At 34.9% G+C, this 11,676-nt stretch overlaps 1 protein-coding gene across 1 annotated transcript; it reads right to left on the bottom strand.

The window, feature by feature from the left end:
• Nucleotides 1–3,371: 3,371 nt before the first annotated feature.
• Nucleotides 3,372–7,458, bottom strand: LOC112703179 (enoyl-[acyl-carrier-protein] reductase [NADH], chloroplastic). The gene is made up of 13 exons (XM_025754516.3): nt 7,251–7,458; nt 6,054–6,352; nt 5,789–5,898; nt 5,588–5,643; nt 5,424–5,508; nt 5,277–5,324; nt 5,045–5,119; nt 4,852–4,963; nt 4,715–4,766; nt 4,578–4,629; nt 4,395–4,452; nt 4,095–4,193; nt 3,372–3,992 (listed from the first exon to the last, which is right to left on the bottom strand). Exons 2-13 carry the CDS (start codon nt 6,319–6,321, stop codon nt 3,838–3,840), a joined length of 1,170 nt encoding a protein of 389 aa, XP_025610301.1. The 5' UTR covers nt 6,322–6,352; nt 7,251–7,458; the 3' UTR covers nt 3,372–3,837.
• Between the last annotated feature and the right edge of the window lie 4,218 nt (nt 7,459–11,676).

Below are 11,676 nucleotides of genomic sequence, written 5' to 3'. Positions count from 1 at the left end.
TGTCAACAAGCAAGCTAAGATAGAACGAGGTACTCCCAGGCTTGTCATCAATTACAAACCTTTAAATCAAGCTTTACAATGGATTCGTTATCCTATTCCAAACAAAAAGGATTTGCTTAATAGGCTAAACTCAGCAAATAACTTCTCAAAATTTGATATAAAATCTGATTTTTGGCAAATCCAAATCGAAGAATCTGACAGATATAAAACTGCATTTACAGTTTCATTCGGTCAATATGAATGGAATGTAATGCCTTTTGGTCTGAAAAATGCTCCTTCTGAATTTCAAAAAATCATGAATGACATTTTCAACCCATATTCAAACTTTGCAATTGTTTATATAGATGATGTCTTAATCTTTTCTCAAACTTTAGAAGAACACTTCAAACATGTTAAAACTTTTATGTACACCATCCAGAAAAATAGAATTGCTGTTTCCAAATCAAAAATTGTCCTTTTTCAAACAAAAATCCATTTTCTTGGTCATATGATTTCCCAAGGAACAATAACCCTAATTGAACGATCAATTTTGTTTGCAGAAAAGTTTCCAGATTATATCATTGACAAACCTCAGCTCCAGAGGTTCCTAGGATGTCTTAATTATGTCTCATATTTCATTCCAAATCTTAGTAATCTTATTAAGCCTCTTCATGACAGGCTTAAGAAAAATCCTCCACCCTGGACTGACAAACATTCTGAAATCATCAGTTTTCTTAAAACCAAAGTTCGCAATCTTCCTTGTCTTTACCTACCTGTTCCTCATGCATTCAAAATCATTGAAACATATGCGTCTGATTTAGGATATGGTGGTATCTTAAAGCAGAAATTGCATGATAAAGAGTGTATTATTGCATTCACATCAAAACATTGGAATCCTACTCAACAAATCTATTCCACAATCAAAAAAGAAATTGTAGTCATAGTTTTGTGCATCACAAAATTTCAATCTGATTTACTCAATCAAAAATTTTTAATCCGAGTTGATTGCAAATCGGTCAAAAAAGTCTTACAAAAAGATGTTAAAAATCTTGCATCAAAACAAACTTTCGCCAGATGGCAAGCTATCTTAAGCGCTTTTGATTTTGAAATTGGGCACATCAAGGGCAACTCAAACTCTCTCCCTAACTTTCTCACACATGAATATTTGCAAGAAATCAAGCAAGATCAGGATGCCTAAAAAGGCAATTATCGCCTCTTTAAGAGGCATATGCAAAAGCATTCGCTTAGCCCTTTCAGGGCCATCCAGGCAATCTCAATCTGTTCATAAATCTGAGTCTTCTACCCAACAACCCTCCAAAAAATCAACCCAACAATCTATTGAACCAGCTACCAATCAAGCCAAACAAACCAAGGCAAATTACGCCTTCCCAATCCAAACCCTTATGGCCTTACAAGACCAAGGTGTCACCAAAATCAAAAAAAAATCGTGGGCTGATATATGCAGTGAGTCAGATGAAGAAATTGACCTGACCCAACTCATATCCCAAGCAGCCAAACAAAAAATAATCACACATAAACCAAAAGAAAAAGTCATAGCTCTAACACTACAAACATCCTCAATCACAACAAAAACACAAAAGGCCCACACCAATTATATCCCCACAAACAAAAGTTTAAATATTATCCAAATGGAGCCTGGATTTTGGGACGAATCACCAAACAAAGTTATCCCAAAAATCTTTCCTACCGGATTCCATTTCAAACCAATCTCACCCAATAAAACTTGCCAGTTTTATGAGTTCATTTTAATAGATACTGACTCAATATCTATTAAACACTATAAGGACAAAATCAATCCTGAACTCATAACCCATTCTACAATCCAAATCCTCAAAGTCATGACCCAAAACAATTTGGGAACAATCTAAACAAAAATCAAAAGTTTTCTCAAAACTATGACCCAATAGGTTTTAATTATTGGGACTACATGGAAGCCTGGACTAAAGTATTTTGGTTTCAAAATACTCAGTACAGACATTCATGGTTAATTTATTTTAAAAGAAATTCAAACTATGTTTTTCCAAATTGGTTCTACCAATGGTGGGACTCCTTTGGACCAATTCCATAAATCCTATCCTCACCTACCGATGAAGGGTATAAACTATTTCAATCAAAATTTGACATTCAGGAAACATGCGTTCCTGTAATGTTAAAATTTTTCTCAATTTTTTCATTGTCCTGGGTTTTCTCATGGCGATACCAATATACAAAACCGGACCATCCTAAAGCATTCCCAATCTTACAAAGGCATGCTTATGTCAAATGGTGGTCTCAATTTGATTCTTCAATGGCCTATCCAGAAAAGATCAGAGAATGGTTCAAAACCAATCCCAAGAGTTAGAAGATCTCAGATCTAGAAACGGCCTTGTTTCTCAATCAAAAGGCACAAATCCAGGCAGCCCTTGCAGCCTCACAATCGAAGGAATCAATCAAAGGGAAGCTTCAACAGATCCTTCACTTGCTTCAAGAAGATGACAAGTCCTCATCTAAAGAAGAAAGTGATGACGAAGGTCAAGACAGTCAAGTTAATGAAGACTGTTTCGAGGTTTGCCTAGCTGATAATTAAAAAATTGTAATAATCACCAGAACTATTTGAAACCGGTACTGTGGCTATAGTCTAGATCGTGTTTACCTGTACTGTAGAAACAGTAAAATCTTTGCTTATAAAAGGAGACCTCATTCTCATTGTGAGGTACCCTTTCATTTACACAATCATAGAGAGAAGTTAGAGAGAGAAGGTCAGAGAGTTCCCTTTTAAGCTCTCCAACTCTTCTTCTTCCCCCTTCTTCTTTTCAATCATATATCCAATTCAATAAAGATTTTCCAATTCTTCAATTTCGTGTTTTCATTTAAGCTTATTGCATCTGCATATGTGTGCGGACTACCGCCACATCTAACTTCATACTAACTTGCATATGCATGTGGACTACCGCCGCATCCAACTTCATATTTACTTCCTTGTCTCTACATTTTTATTTTCCGCATCATACATAACTACATTTTCTATTACGCCTCCTTCCCCTCTCCCTCCTTGATCCGCTTCGGACCATTTGGTATATATATATATATATATATAATAAAAGAAAAATAATAGAAGACAATCAAAATTTATTATTTTTAACCAATAATTAACTATTAATGTTTAAAGTTGTGGTTTAAAATACGTTGGATTAATAGATTAAAAGAATTGAATTAATGCTAAAAGTAATGGACAAAAACAGTAAAATTCTAAAAGTTCGCTAACATCTCTCTATATGCATACTTGTTTAATCGGCACACGGGTGGAACCTATACAGGGACTATACTTGTGTCAAGTGTTTTAGATCCATTTCAACTAATGATCAAATCAAGGTTGACGAGTGGGTTTCATCGTAGATATGAGAGTATTTTAGAAATTAAAAACATACATTTATATCGAGAAAAAATGTCTACATGTCATTACTTGATTTGCAAAATGGATAGAACGAACCTAAACAACTTCATCGAAGTTTTTCCCTTATATACTTTCAAAAGAAACAAATGTTGATTTTTTCATAAATATCAGATAAACTGCTAATCATAGTAATTTATTTGTATTTCCCAGGATAGGTTCCAGTTAGATCATAAATCGATGTCAACATTCTTTCCATCATCCTCATATGACCTGCACTTCCGAGCAATTGTAGATAACAAGGACTAAAGTCACAAAGCAAAAAAGCCTATGAAAAATAGCCTACAAAAGGCAAATCAAATTCTCAAGGTTGACGCTGCATTTCGGGAATGGCAACAATAAAACCAAACTAACATCATTGCTATGCTAATTCAAGCGACGCTCGTTTTTTATGTGGCAGCGATGACCTAATGCTGGTCCTTGGGAATGTCAAGGTCTTTAAATACTGGACTGTCAACTCCAACCCCCATAGCATTGAGACCGTTGTCAACATATAGAACAGTACCAGTTATCGCAGATGCCAGTGGTGACGCCAAGAAGGCTGCCGAGTTACCAACCTCGTCTGTGACATGGAGTTTTAACTCAGATGAGCAAATAATCACATTGAAGGTGGGAAAAAATCGGCAAGATATATGACAAGGAAGGATTCTGATAGAAATATTACCTGCGGATAGTTCTTTCTGTAGAGGTGCATTGGCGATTGAGTAATCAATCATCATATCGATGAATCCAATTGCTTTTGCAGCACGGCTTCTCAGCGGACCTAGAGGCAGCATCATTATGTCAATATGTGAATCAGAAAAAGGAAATTGCGAAAGACATAAAGCAAAAGATTTCAAAAAATAAATTACACCAGAAAAGCAGAATTTTCCACGCCAAGAAATTATACTTAAGGAGGACCTTTAATCAATTTATTAACTATTGACTAATTTAGATAGAAAGACAAATCAAGAATCCATTATACCAGCAGAAATAGTATTGACTCTAATCTTGCGCTTTCTCCCAGCTTCAAAAGCGAGCACCTGGAAAAGTATAAAATATGACAATTTTAGGCATCCATCAGTGGGGAGAAACTAAAAACCAAGAATGGCATGCATCAAAGTCAGCCTATGATATGGTAGAGTTTGAAGAAAAGTTAAAAGTTTACTCGAGTGTCACTTTCTAGTGCAGCCTTAGCAGAACTCATACCACCACCATACCTGTTTATAATTTTTGTTCAGTAAAGTCAGTCTATTTATATGAAACTTAGAATAATACAGGCCTTAGAAAGCATAATCAACATACCCTGGAATGATCTTCTCGGAAGCGATGTATGTCAGAGAAATTGAAGATCCACCTAAACAGAAATAGAAAGGTAAGATACAATGACAAACCAATCAAAGGTGTGATTTAGTGGAAGCCATCTTAGAAAAGGTTCGTGCCTGGGTTCATGATTGGAAGAAAATGCTTGAGTAAAGAAACATAGGAGTAACTAGATGCCGATAAAGCAGCAAGATACCCGTTCCGTGATGTCTCCAACAGTGGTTTAGTCACCTATAACAGGGTTGACCACTTATTAAAGCCAGATCATAACCACATAAAAAACTCGATTGCTTATCACTAAATTTACAATACCTCAGGTCCATTTGCAAGTGAATGGACAAGGATGTCTATGGTGCCGAAGTCTTCTTTAACAGATTCAGCAACTTCCTGAAAAATATCACAACGAATAAGAGATGTAACAGGGCTAGTCTGAGATGCATCCGCAAAAAAAAAAAAGAAAAAAAAAGAAAAAAAAAGAAATATAAGTAACTAAGATGATATCACTTCAGGTTTTAACCATGCAAAACAAAAAGTGCATATATACCTGAACTGTCCATTTACTGGATCCAGCATATCGCTTGTTTGTTTTTATCTACACAATTTTCAAAAAATAAATAAATCATTATAATGATGTAAATGATCACTTGCATGCAGTTCGCATCTTTGTAAAAAGCAGGGAACTCTTATTTACATCTTCTGGTACATCCTCAGGATTGTCAAAGACGGCATCCAAAGGATAAACTTTAGTGATCTCCATCAATGAACCATCTGGTAACCTGTAAAACAGGATTCCTCATCAGACATAATACATAGTCGAACAAACAAAAGAAATAATAGCAACGTTTAACATCATACACGCGTGACTCATCAAATTTTCCACGTCGCAAGCTTGACTCAAAAATATTCAAAGCCTGCAGAAAAGGTTCACAGTTAATAGGTGTTTTCACTACAAAAGGACTGGAAATTTATGTGCAGATCCAAAAGCCTGCAGACAGTAGTCAATTGTCATGCTGACCAATAGTTACCTATTTTTATCCAAAAGAAATAAATACTTACAGGTACCCATGTGCCGACTAAAATTTGAGCTCCTGCTGCAGCGAGAGATTTTGCAATTGCCCATCCATATCCGTTGTCATCAGCCACACCGGCAATAAAAGCCCTTTTACCTACATAGAATGCTTTAGTAGGTAGAGCATAAACTGTTCTATGACAGAAAATTTATGATAACACTAAATATTCATAAAAACATCATTTTGTAAAAAAAAAAAAAAAAAGTTGGTGAAATATTTGCAAGGAAATTCAGATAAAACAGAACAATAACCTTTCAAGTCAATTGGTAATCCTGAAACTGAACTCTTTTGACTAGAATCAGACATTGCCTTTGTAACAATTCTTTCAAATTTTATGGTAGATGATGTAAACACCCGCTGGAAAGGTTGCACAGATGAAACATGACACACACTTGCAAGTTTGTTCCATGATCCCACCATGGACTTTCCAGAAATAGCCATAATGCTTGACCTTTGTGATGAAGGAATACATGACCTTGACATTGCCGTTTGCAGGCCAGAAAACGGTGTTGTTGCCATTTTCAATGAGTGCAGTATGGCAAAAGAGATCCTATATATAACAGGGAATTTGCTCAATACAGGGGGGCAAAACACTATTTAAAATAAATCATTTATTGCTTACATGGATGGTTAAATGACTTAAATCTGTCCAGATTCTAGAGGTCACAAAAAATGAACATGCAAAATTTGGTGCGTTTGGTTTGCATTTTCATTTTCTGTTTTCAGAATTTTACGGGGAAAAAAAAAGATAAATCAGGATTTTATTGTTTTTCTCGTCTTCTCTTTTCCCAAAAATAGAAAATGAAATCACAAACCAAATGCCCTGATTCAATAGTTCACCATTACCTTTTGGAATTTTACAAACCTCACTTTAAAAATTGCTATTAACCAAAAAAGCTTGAACCGATGCAACAAAACATTCTAAATCTTGAGAAACCAGCTTCCTCAATGGGGCAATATTAAGCTCGGATAGTATCTCAGGGTCAAAACCAAGAAAAACGATAGCAGAGTATCTTTAATTACAATCAACTTGCGATTTTATTTCAAACATCTATCTAATGAAAGTTAAAACCCTTTTAGCACTCTCATAAAACTAGCAATCTATATATCTCTTTACACAGGTATGAGAACTGCATAAAGAAAACTTAGTTTTCATCAATCAGTAACATAAATTGTTTCTGGGATCTTCGCATACAAACAAAGCTTAACTGAATACAGAATACGGCAAAATGCACATGAATCCGTGATATAAAATAAAATAAAAACCAAAATTTCAGCCCATATTCTTTAACGAAAGATAAATCCATCAACGGTGTCATGAATCCCACAGGAATGAAAAAAAATCTTCATTTCCACTAAACCCCACATAAACTTTTCACGTGAAAAACCAGTAATTCAACAACTTAGATGAGACTAACCAGAGAGAGAAGATGGAGTGTTAGCATTACCTTTTGGGAAGTAGAAACGCCAATGTGGGATAAAGATGAAAACTTTGAAGCAGCAATGTGGGTTAAGTAAGAGAGAAAGGGGTGGTTGGGGTCGATGAGAACGAAGCTGAGTTGCAAGGAGTAGACGCTGAAAGGAGTTGGAGGCTTTGGAAGTGTCGCAATTGTTGTGTTCAGTGTTTACCTGTGAAACCAAGTTTAGTGGTACCATGTGTACTGCACGTGCTGTCTCTGACCTTTTCTTCTTCTATTTTTTTTTTTCTTTCCCCCCCCCCCCCCCCTCTCTCTCTCTTTTGCTGCTTTGGGGGCTTTTTTCCACAATGTTTTTGGCAAAAGCCCATTTCCCACTACCTTGAAAAAACAAAATTCCTAAGTCCCCCCCCCCCTCTCTCTCTCTTTTGCTGCTTTGGGGGCTTTTTTCCACAATGTTTTTGGCAAAAGCCCATTTCCCACTACCTTGAAAAACCAAAATTCCCACTTAGGTTGCGTTTGCTCATTTTCTAATTTTGTAACGGAGACGGGAAAAGTGTAATGCAGCGTTATTAGAGTGCTGCGTATTTAACGTTGTTGTGGAGCAGCGATAAGTCGAGAACACAAATAAATCAGACTATCTATTTTGTGAAAAAAAAATATTAAATAATCTAATTAGGGTACATAAATCGGACCAACCCTACCTATTGCGCATATAACTCACCAAGCTACCAAAAATCTCTCTCTTTTCCTCCATTAACTCCTTCCTGGTGAAGCTCCAGTCCGTGAAAAAAAAAAAACACAATGTCAAAGAGACACAAAATAAAAAATATTGATAGTCTTGATTTCATATTGTTAATTATTTCAATAATCTTAATTACCTAAGTAATTATTTTTTTAATTTTACGATTTAATAGAAATTAATAGTAATAATGTTATAGATTTAGATATTGTTAACATAGATTTAGATATTAGAAAATATATTGTTGCGTGAACGTAGTTAATATTTTTTGATAATATTTTTTTTGGTATCTAAATTTAGTTAATATTGTTGTTGACATAGATTTAAATATTAGAAAATATATATTTAGTATATTTAATGGTAAACACTCTAATTGAGAGATAAGACTTGGACACACATACGTTTCACTTTCTAGTTGGTGAATATGCTGTGACATTAGAAGATGTGGCTATAATTCTTGGTCTTCCGACAAATGATCTTCTAGGTAGTACTTGTTTTGAGGTACTGAGACAGAGCCTGAGAGACTGAGACTCAGTATCGTGTTTGTTAGTTTAGAGACTGATATTAAAATTTGTGTCTCTGTCTCTAAAATTTCAGTATTTCAGTACCTCCAAAAAGTAGGGACACAAGGGACTGAAATTTTTAGAGATGGAGACTGAAACTTTAATAACATTTTATACTTAAAATACTTTCATTTCAATTAATTAATTTCAATTTTATCCTTTGTGCAAATTAAATTAGAGTTTCATTCTTGTTTCAATTCCTGTCTCCCATTTTACACCAAACAAAATACTAAGATTTATTTCAATCCCTGTCTCTTAGTCTCTGTCTCTCAGTCTCAGTCTTTCCGTCTCTGTCTCTCCACCAAACGCTACCCTAGTGACAGGCCCGTATAACCATCGAAGGGTGTTGAGGTGACTAATTCCGGGAAATTAAGCGGCGTTGAGGACAAAGATATTGTTGGAGTTATCCTTTTTATCCAGTACCAACAAACTTGATGTTAAGAAAAGATCTTTTACAGGAAGGTTGGCTAGAGATTTCTTGTAAAAACACTAGCCTGCACAGGTGATAATGAGAGAGAATGCTGGAATCTTTTTTTGATTTAATGTATTCATTTTTTTTTTCATTATACACATAACGTGACCATGAGTAGTTACGATACCTTAGAGGCTGAATGCTTGCACCAATTTGAGACTACACCTAAAAAGACAGATTATAGAGGAAGCTGCATAAAGTTAACGTGGCTTCAGAATCTGAAAGCACATTTAGTTTTGACCGATGAAATTGGCATTCAGAGATACGTGAAGTGACATCATGTTATTGTTTGGGACAATCTTGTTTAGAGACAAGTCCGGAGCAACAGTGCATTAGAAATTTCTGTCGATCTCCAGAACTTTGCCGGAATTAGAGAATTTAGTTGAGGATCAACATGCCTAGTAAACTTGTATAGATGTGATTTTTGAAGACATCCATTTGTATTCAGTTGTGTGGAGTGCTACAATGTTGTTGATATCATTTGAATGTATTGAATAACATGCAACTGACAGGCTTAGAAAATTCTAGAGGAAGACTATATGTTGACTCGAGTAAAAGTGACAGGGTGTCGAGGGGTTGTAAACAGTAGGAACCCACATCATATTTCAATGAGTTTAATTGAGAAAAGAACTAAGGGAGTTGATCACGAGACTGATGACTATCTAGTAAACTCCTAGATGGTGATAATGAGGATGAGCATGAGGATGCCGGTAGAGAATCCAGGGACTAGTGTAGGTAATATATTTTAGTAGTTGACTATCTAGTAGACTATTTAGTTTTATTAGTTGGTAGATGCATTATTATTGCTTAGTATTTTATAATTTCGTTTATATATATGGTGTATTTTTATATTTACATAGGTAGAACAGGTATAGGCACAAGTGATTGATGACACATCATCTTAAATAGTTTTTAGGGTTATTTTTTATTTGTTTTCTTAGGTTTTTTTAGATTTTTAATTAAATTTTTTATGTTTTCTAGTGGATTTTCATAACTAATCAAATATGTGGAGTTGTGTTAGTATATTATTGTACCTTCTAGTATTTTTTACTAAAAATAATCAAGGATTAAAACCTTTTAGCAAAAAAACATAAAACCAGTTCAAATATGGCCTAATTGGGGCCAGAAAGGCAACAAACCGGATTCTCAGCCTTCAAGCAAGGACGCCCGGCACCTCCTCTCCAAGAACACACACCCTTGACAGCCATGTAAGCAAGCCCGGCGTCCCTTCCTTGTATCCAGCACAAGGCCGGGCGTCTCCCTTTTAGTTCAAGCCAACCTGGCGTCCCTCCTCCATTTTCAATACACAAGCCCGACCTACCTCACACAAGCCTGGCGTCCAACATTTCCTGGAGGTGCAAATTGGACCTATGTCCACATTAAGGATGCAAGCCCGGCATGCAATTGTCCTTGGAAGGTGTAATTGGGCTTATGCCCAAAGTTGAACACCTCAAGTTCAGTGTGCAACACTCCTCAACTCCTAGGATTCAATACTTCAACCCCTGACAAGGTCCAAGTTCAGTTATCAAATCATTAGAAGCCTAAAATCAAATTTGAAGATTGAAGATTCAAGATTTAAGAAGATTAGTTATTATTAACTTCTTCTAGAAATATAAAAAATTTGCTTGTTAGGATTCTTTTTAGATTAGATTTTAATTATTGTTTTTATTTGAATTTCAAGGAGGTAGTTAGCTATCTTATCTTTTCAAAAGATAAAGATATGATTAGGGTTAGTTTTGAGTTTAAATTCTAGAACTTAGGTTATAAATAAGTGAACGTTGTTAGTTTAAATTCTAGAACTTAGGTTATAAATTAGTGAACCTTGTTCACAAAGAGGGTATCACCCATCCATTGGACACCTCTCTTATCATTAGGATTAGTTTCTTTCATGAGTCATTAAACCTCTTCTAGTAAAGGTTAGGAGCTCTGTTTGGTTTTAGGATTAATAATGTAAGTATTTTCTTTATTTCAATTCATGCTTCTTTATATTTTCAAGATTGAATTTTGTTCTTCATCAATAAGGGTTAGAACTATTGGAAAATATTCTATCTCTGTCTTAGACTCTAATTTTATATTTGGTAAAATTAATTTCGAAATTAGCTTAAACCTCATTTCATAATCTTCACTTATCTAGATCTAGTTTGAATATTTGATATATAATTCGGCTAGTGATAGTTCTTGAAGGTTATGCGGCTTAAAATATAAATCGTTCTTCACCTCTTCTCTCGATTAATTGAACAAGAGATTGGCGATTAATTGAGTTTAGAGAAATTAAATTACTAAGAGATTGGGGTTTAGTTATAAATGATTTACTGTAAAAATATTTTTGCATGAATTAAATAAGAAAGCATAAGCATTGTTCTTTCAAGAATCAAACATCTCTGAAGCCTTCAACATTCTCATCTATTAATTTCTCTCAACTTCAACCATTCTCCCGATTCTCTTCTTCTGCTTCTTCTTTTCTACAAGATCCACAATCCAAAATCTAAGGTTTGATCGATCTAATTAGATATTTAATTAGACGTTGCTTGTCTTAATCTGTTAATCCTCGTGGAATGATATCCACTCACCGTGATATTACTTGAACGATCTGGTGCACTTGCTAGTATTCGTGAGGTTTCAATTTTTGCTCATCAAGTTTTTGGCATTGTAAAACCCAGTTAAATTATAATTAATAAATTA

Source organism: Arachis hypogaea, chromosome 7 (assembly GCF_003086295.3).
Source record: "Arachis hypogaea cultivar Tifrunner chromosome 7, arahy.Tifrunner.gnm2.J5K5, whole genome shotgun sequence".
In the NCBI taxonomy this organism is placed as follows: domain Eukaryota; kingdom Viridiplantae; phylum Streptophyta; class Magnoliopsida; order Fabales; family Fabaceae; genus Arachis; species Arachis hypogaea.
The sequence above is the reverse complement of the archived record's forward strand: the minus strand, read 5'-3'. Positions and strand labels throughout refer to the sequence as shown.

Excerpts from the sequence above, each read along its gene's own strand:
- LOC112703179 (XM_025754516.3), bottom strand. The coding sequence starts at position 6,321 with ATGGCAACAACACCGTTTTCTGGCCTGCAAACGGCAATGTCAAGGTCA. Across the intron at positions 4,767-4,851 it reads TCTTCCAATCATGAACCCAG|GTGGATCTTCAATTTCTCTG; the intron begins GCACGAACCTTT and ends ATTTCTGTTTAG. Across the intron at positions 4,630-4,714 it reads TCCGAGAAGATCATTCCAGG|GTATGGTGGTGGTATGAGTT; the intron begins GTATGTTGATTA and ends AATTATAAACAG.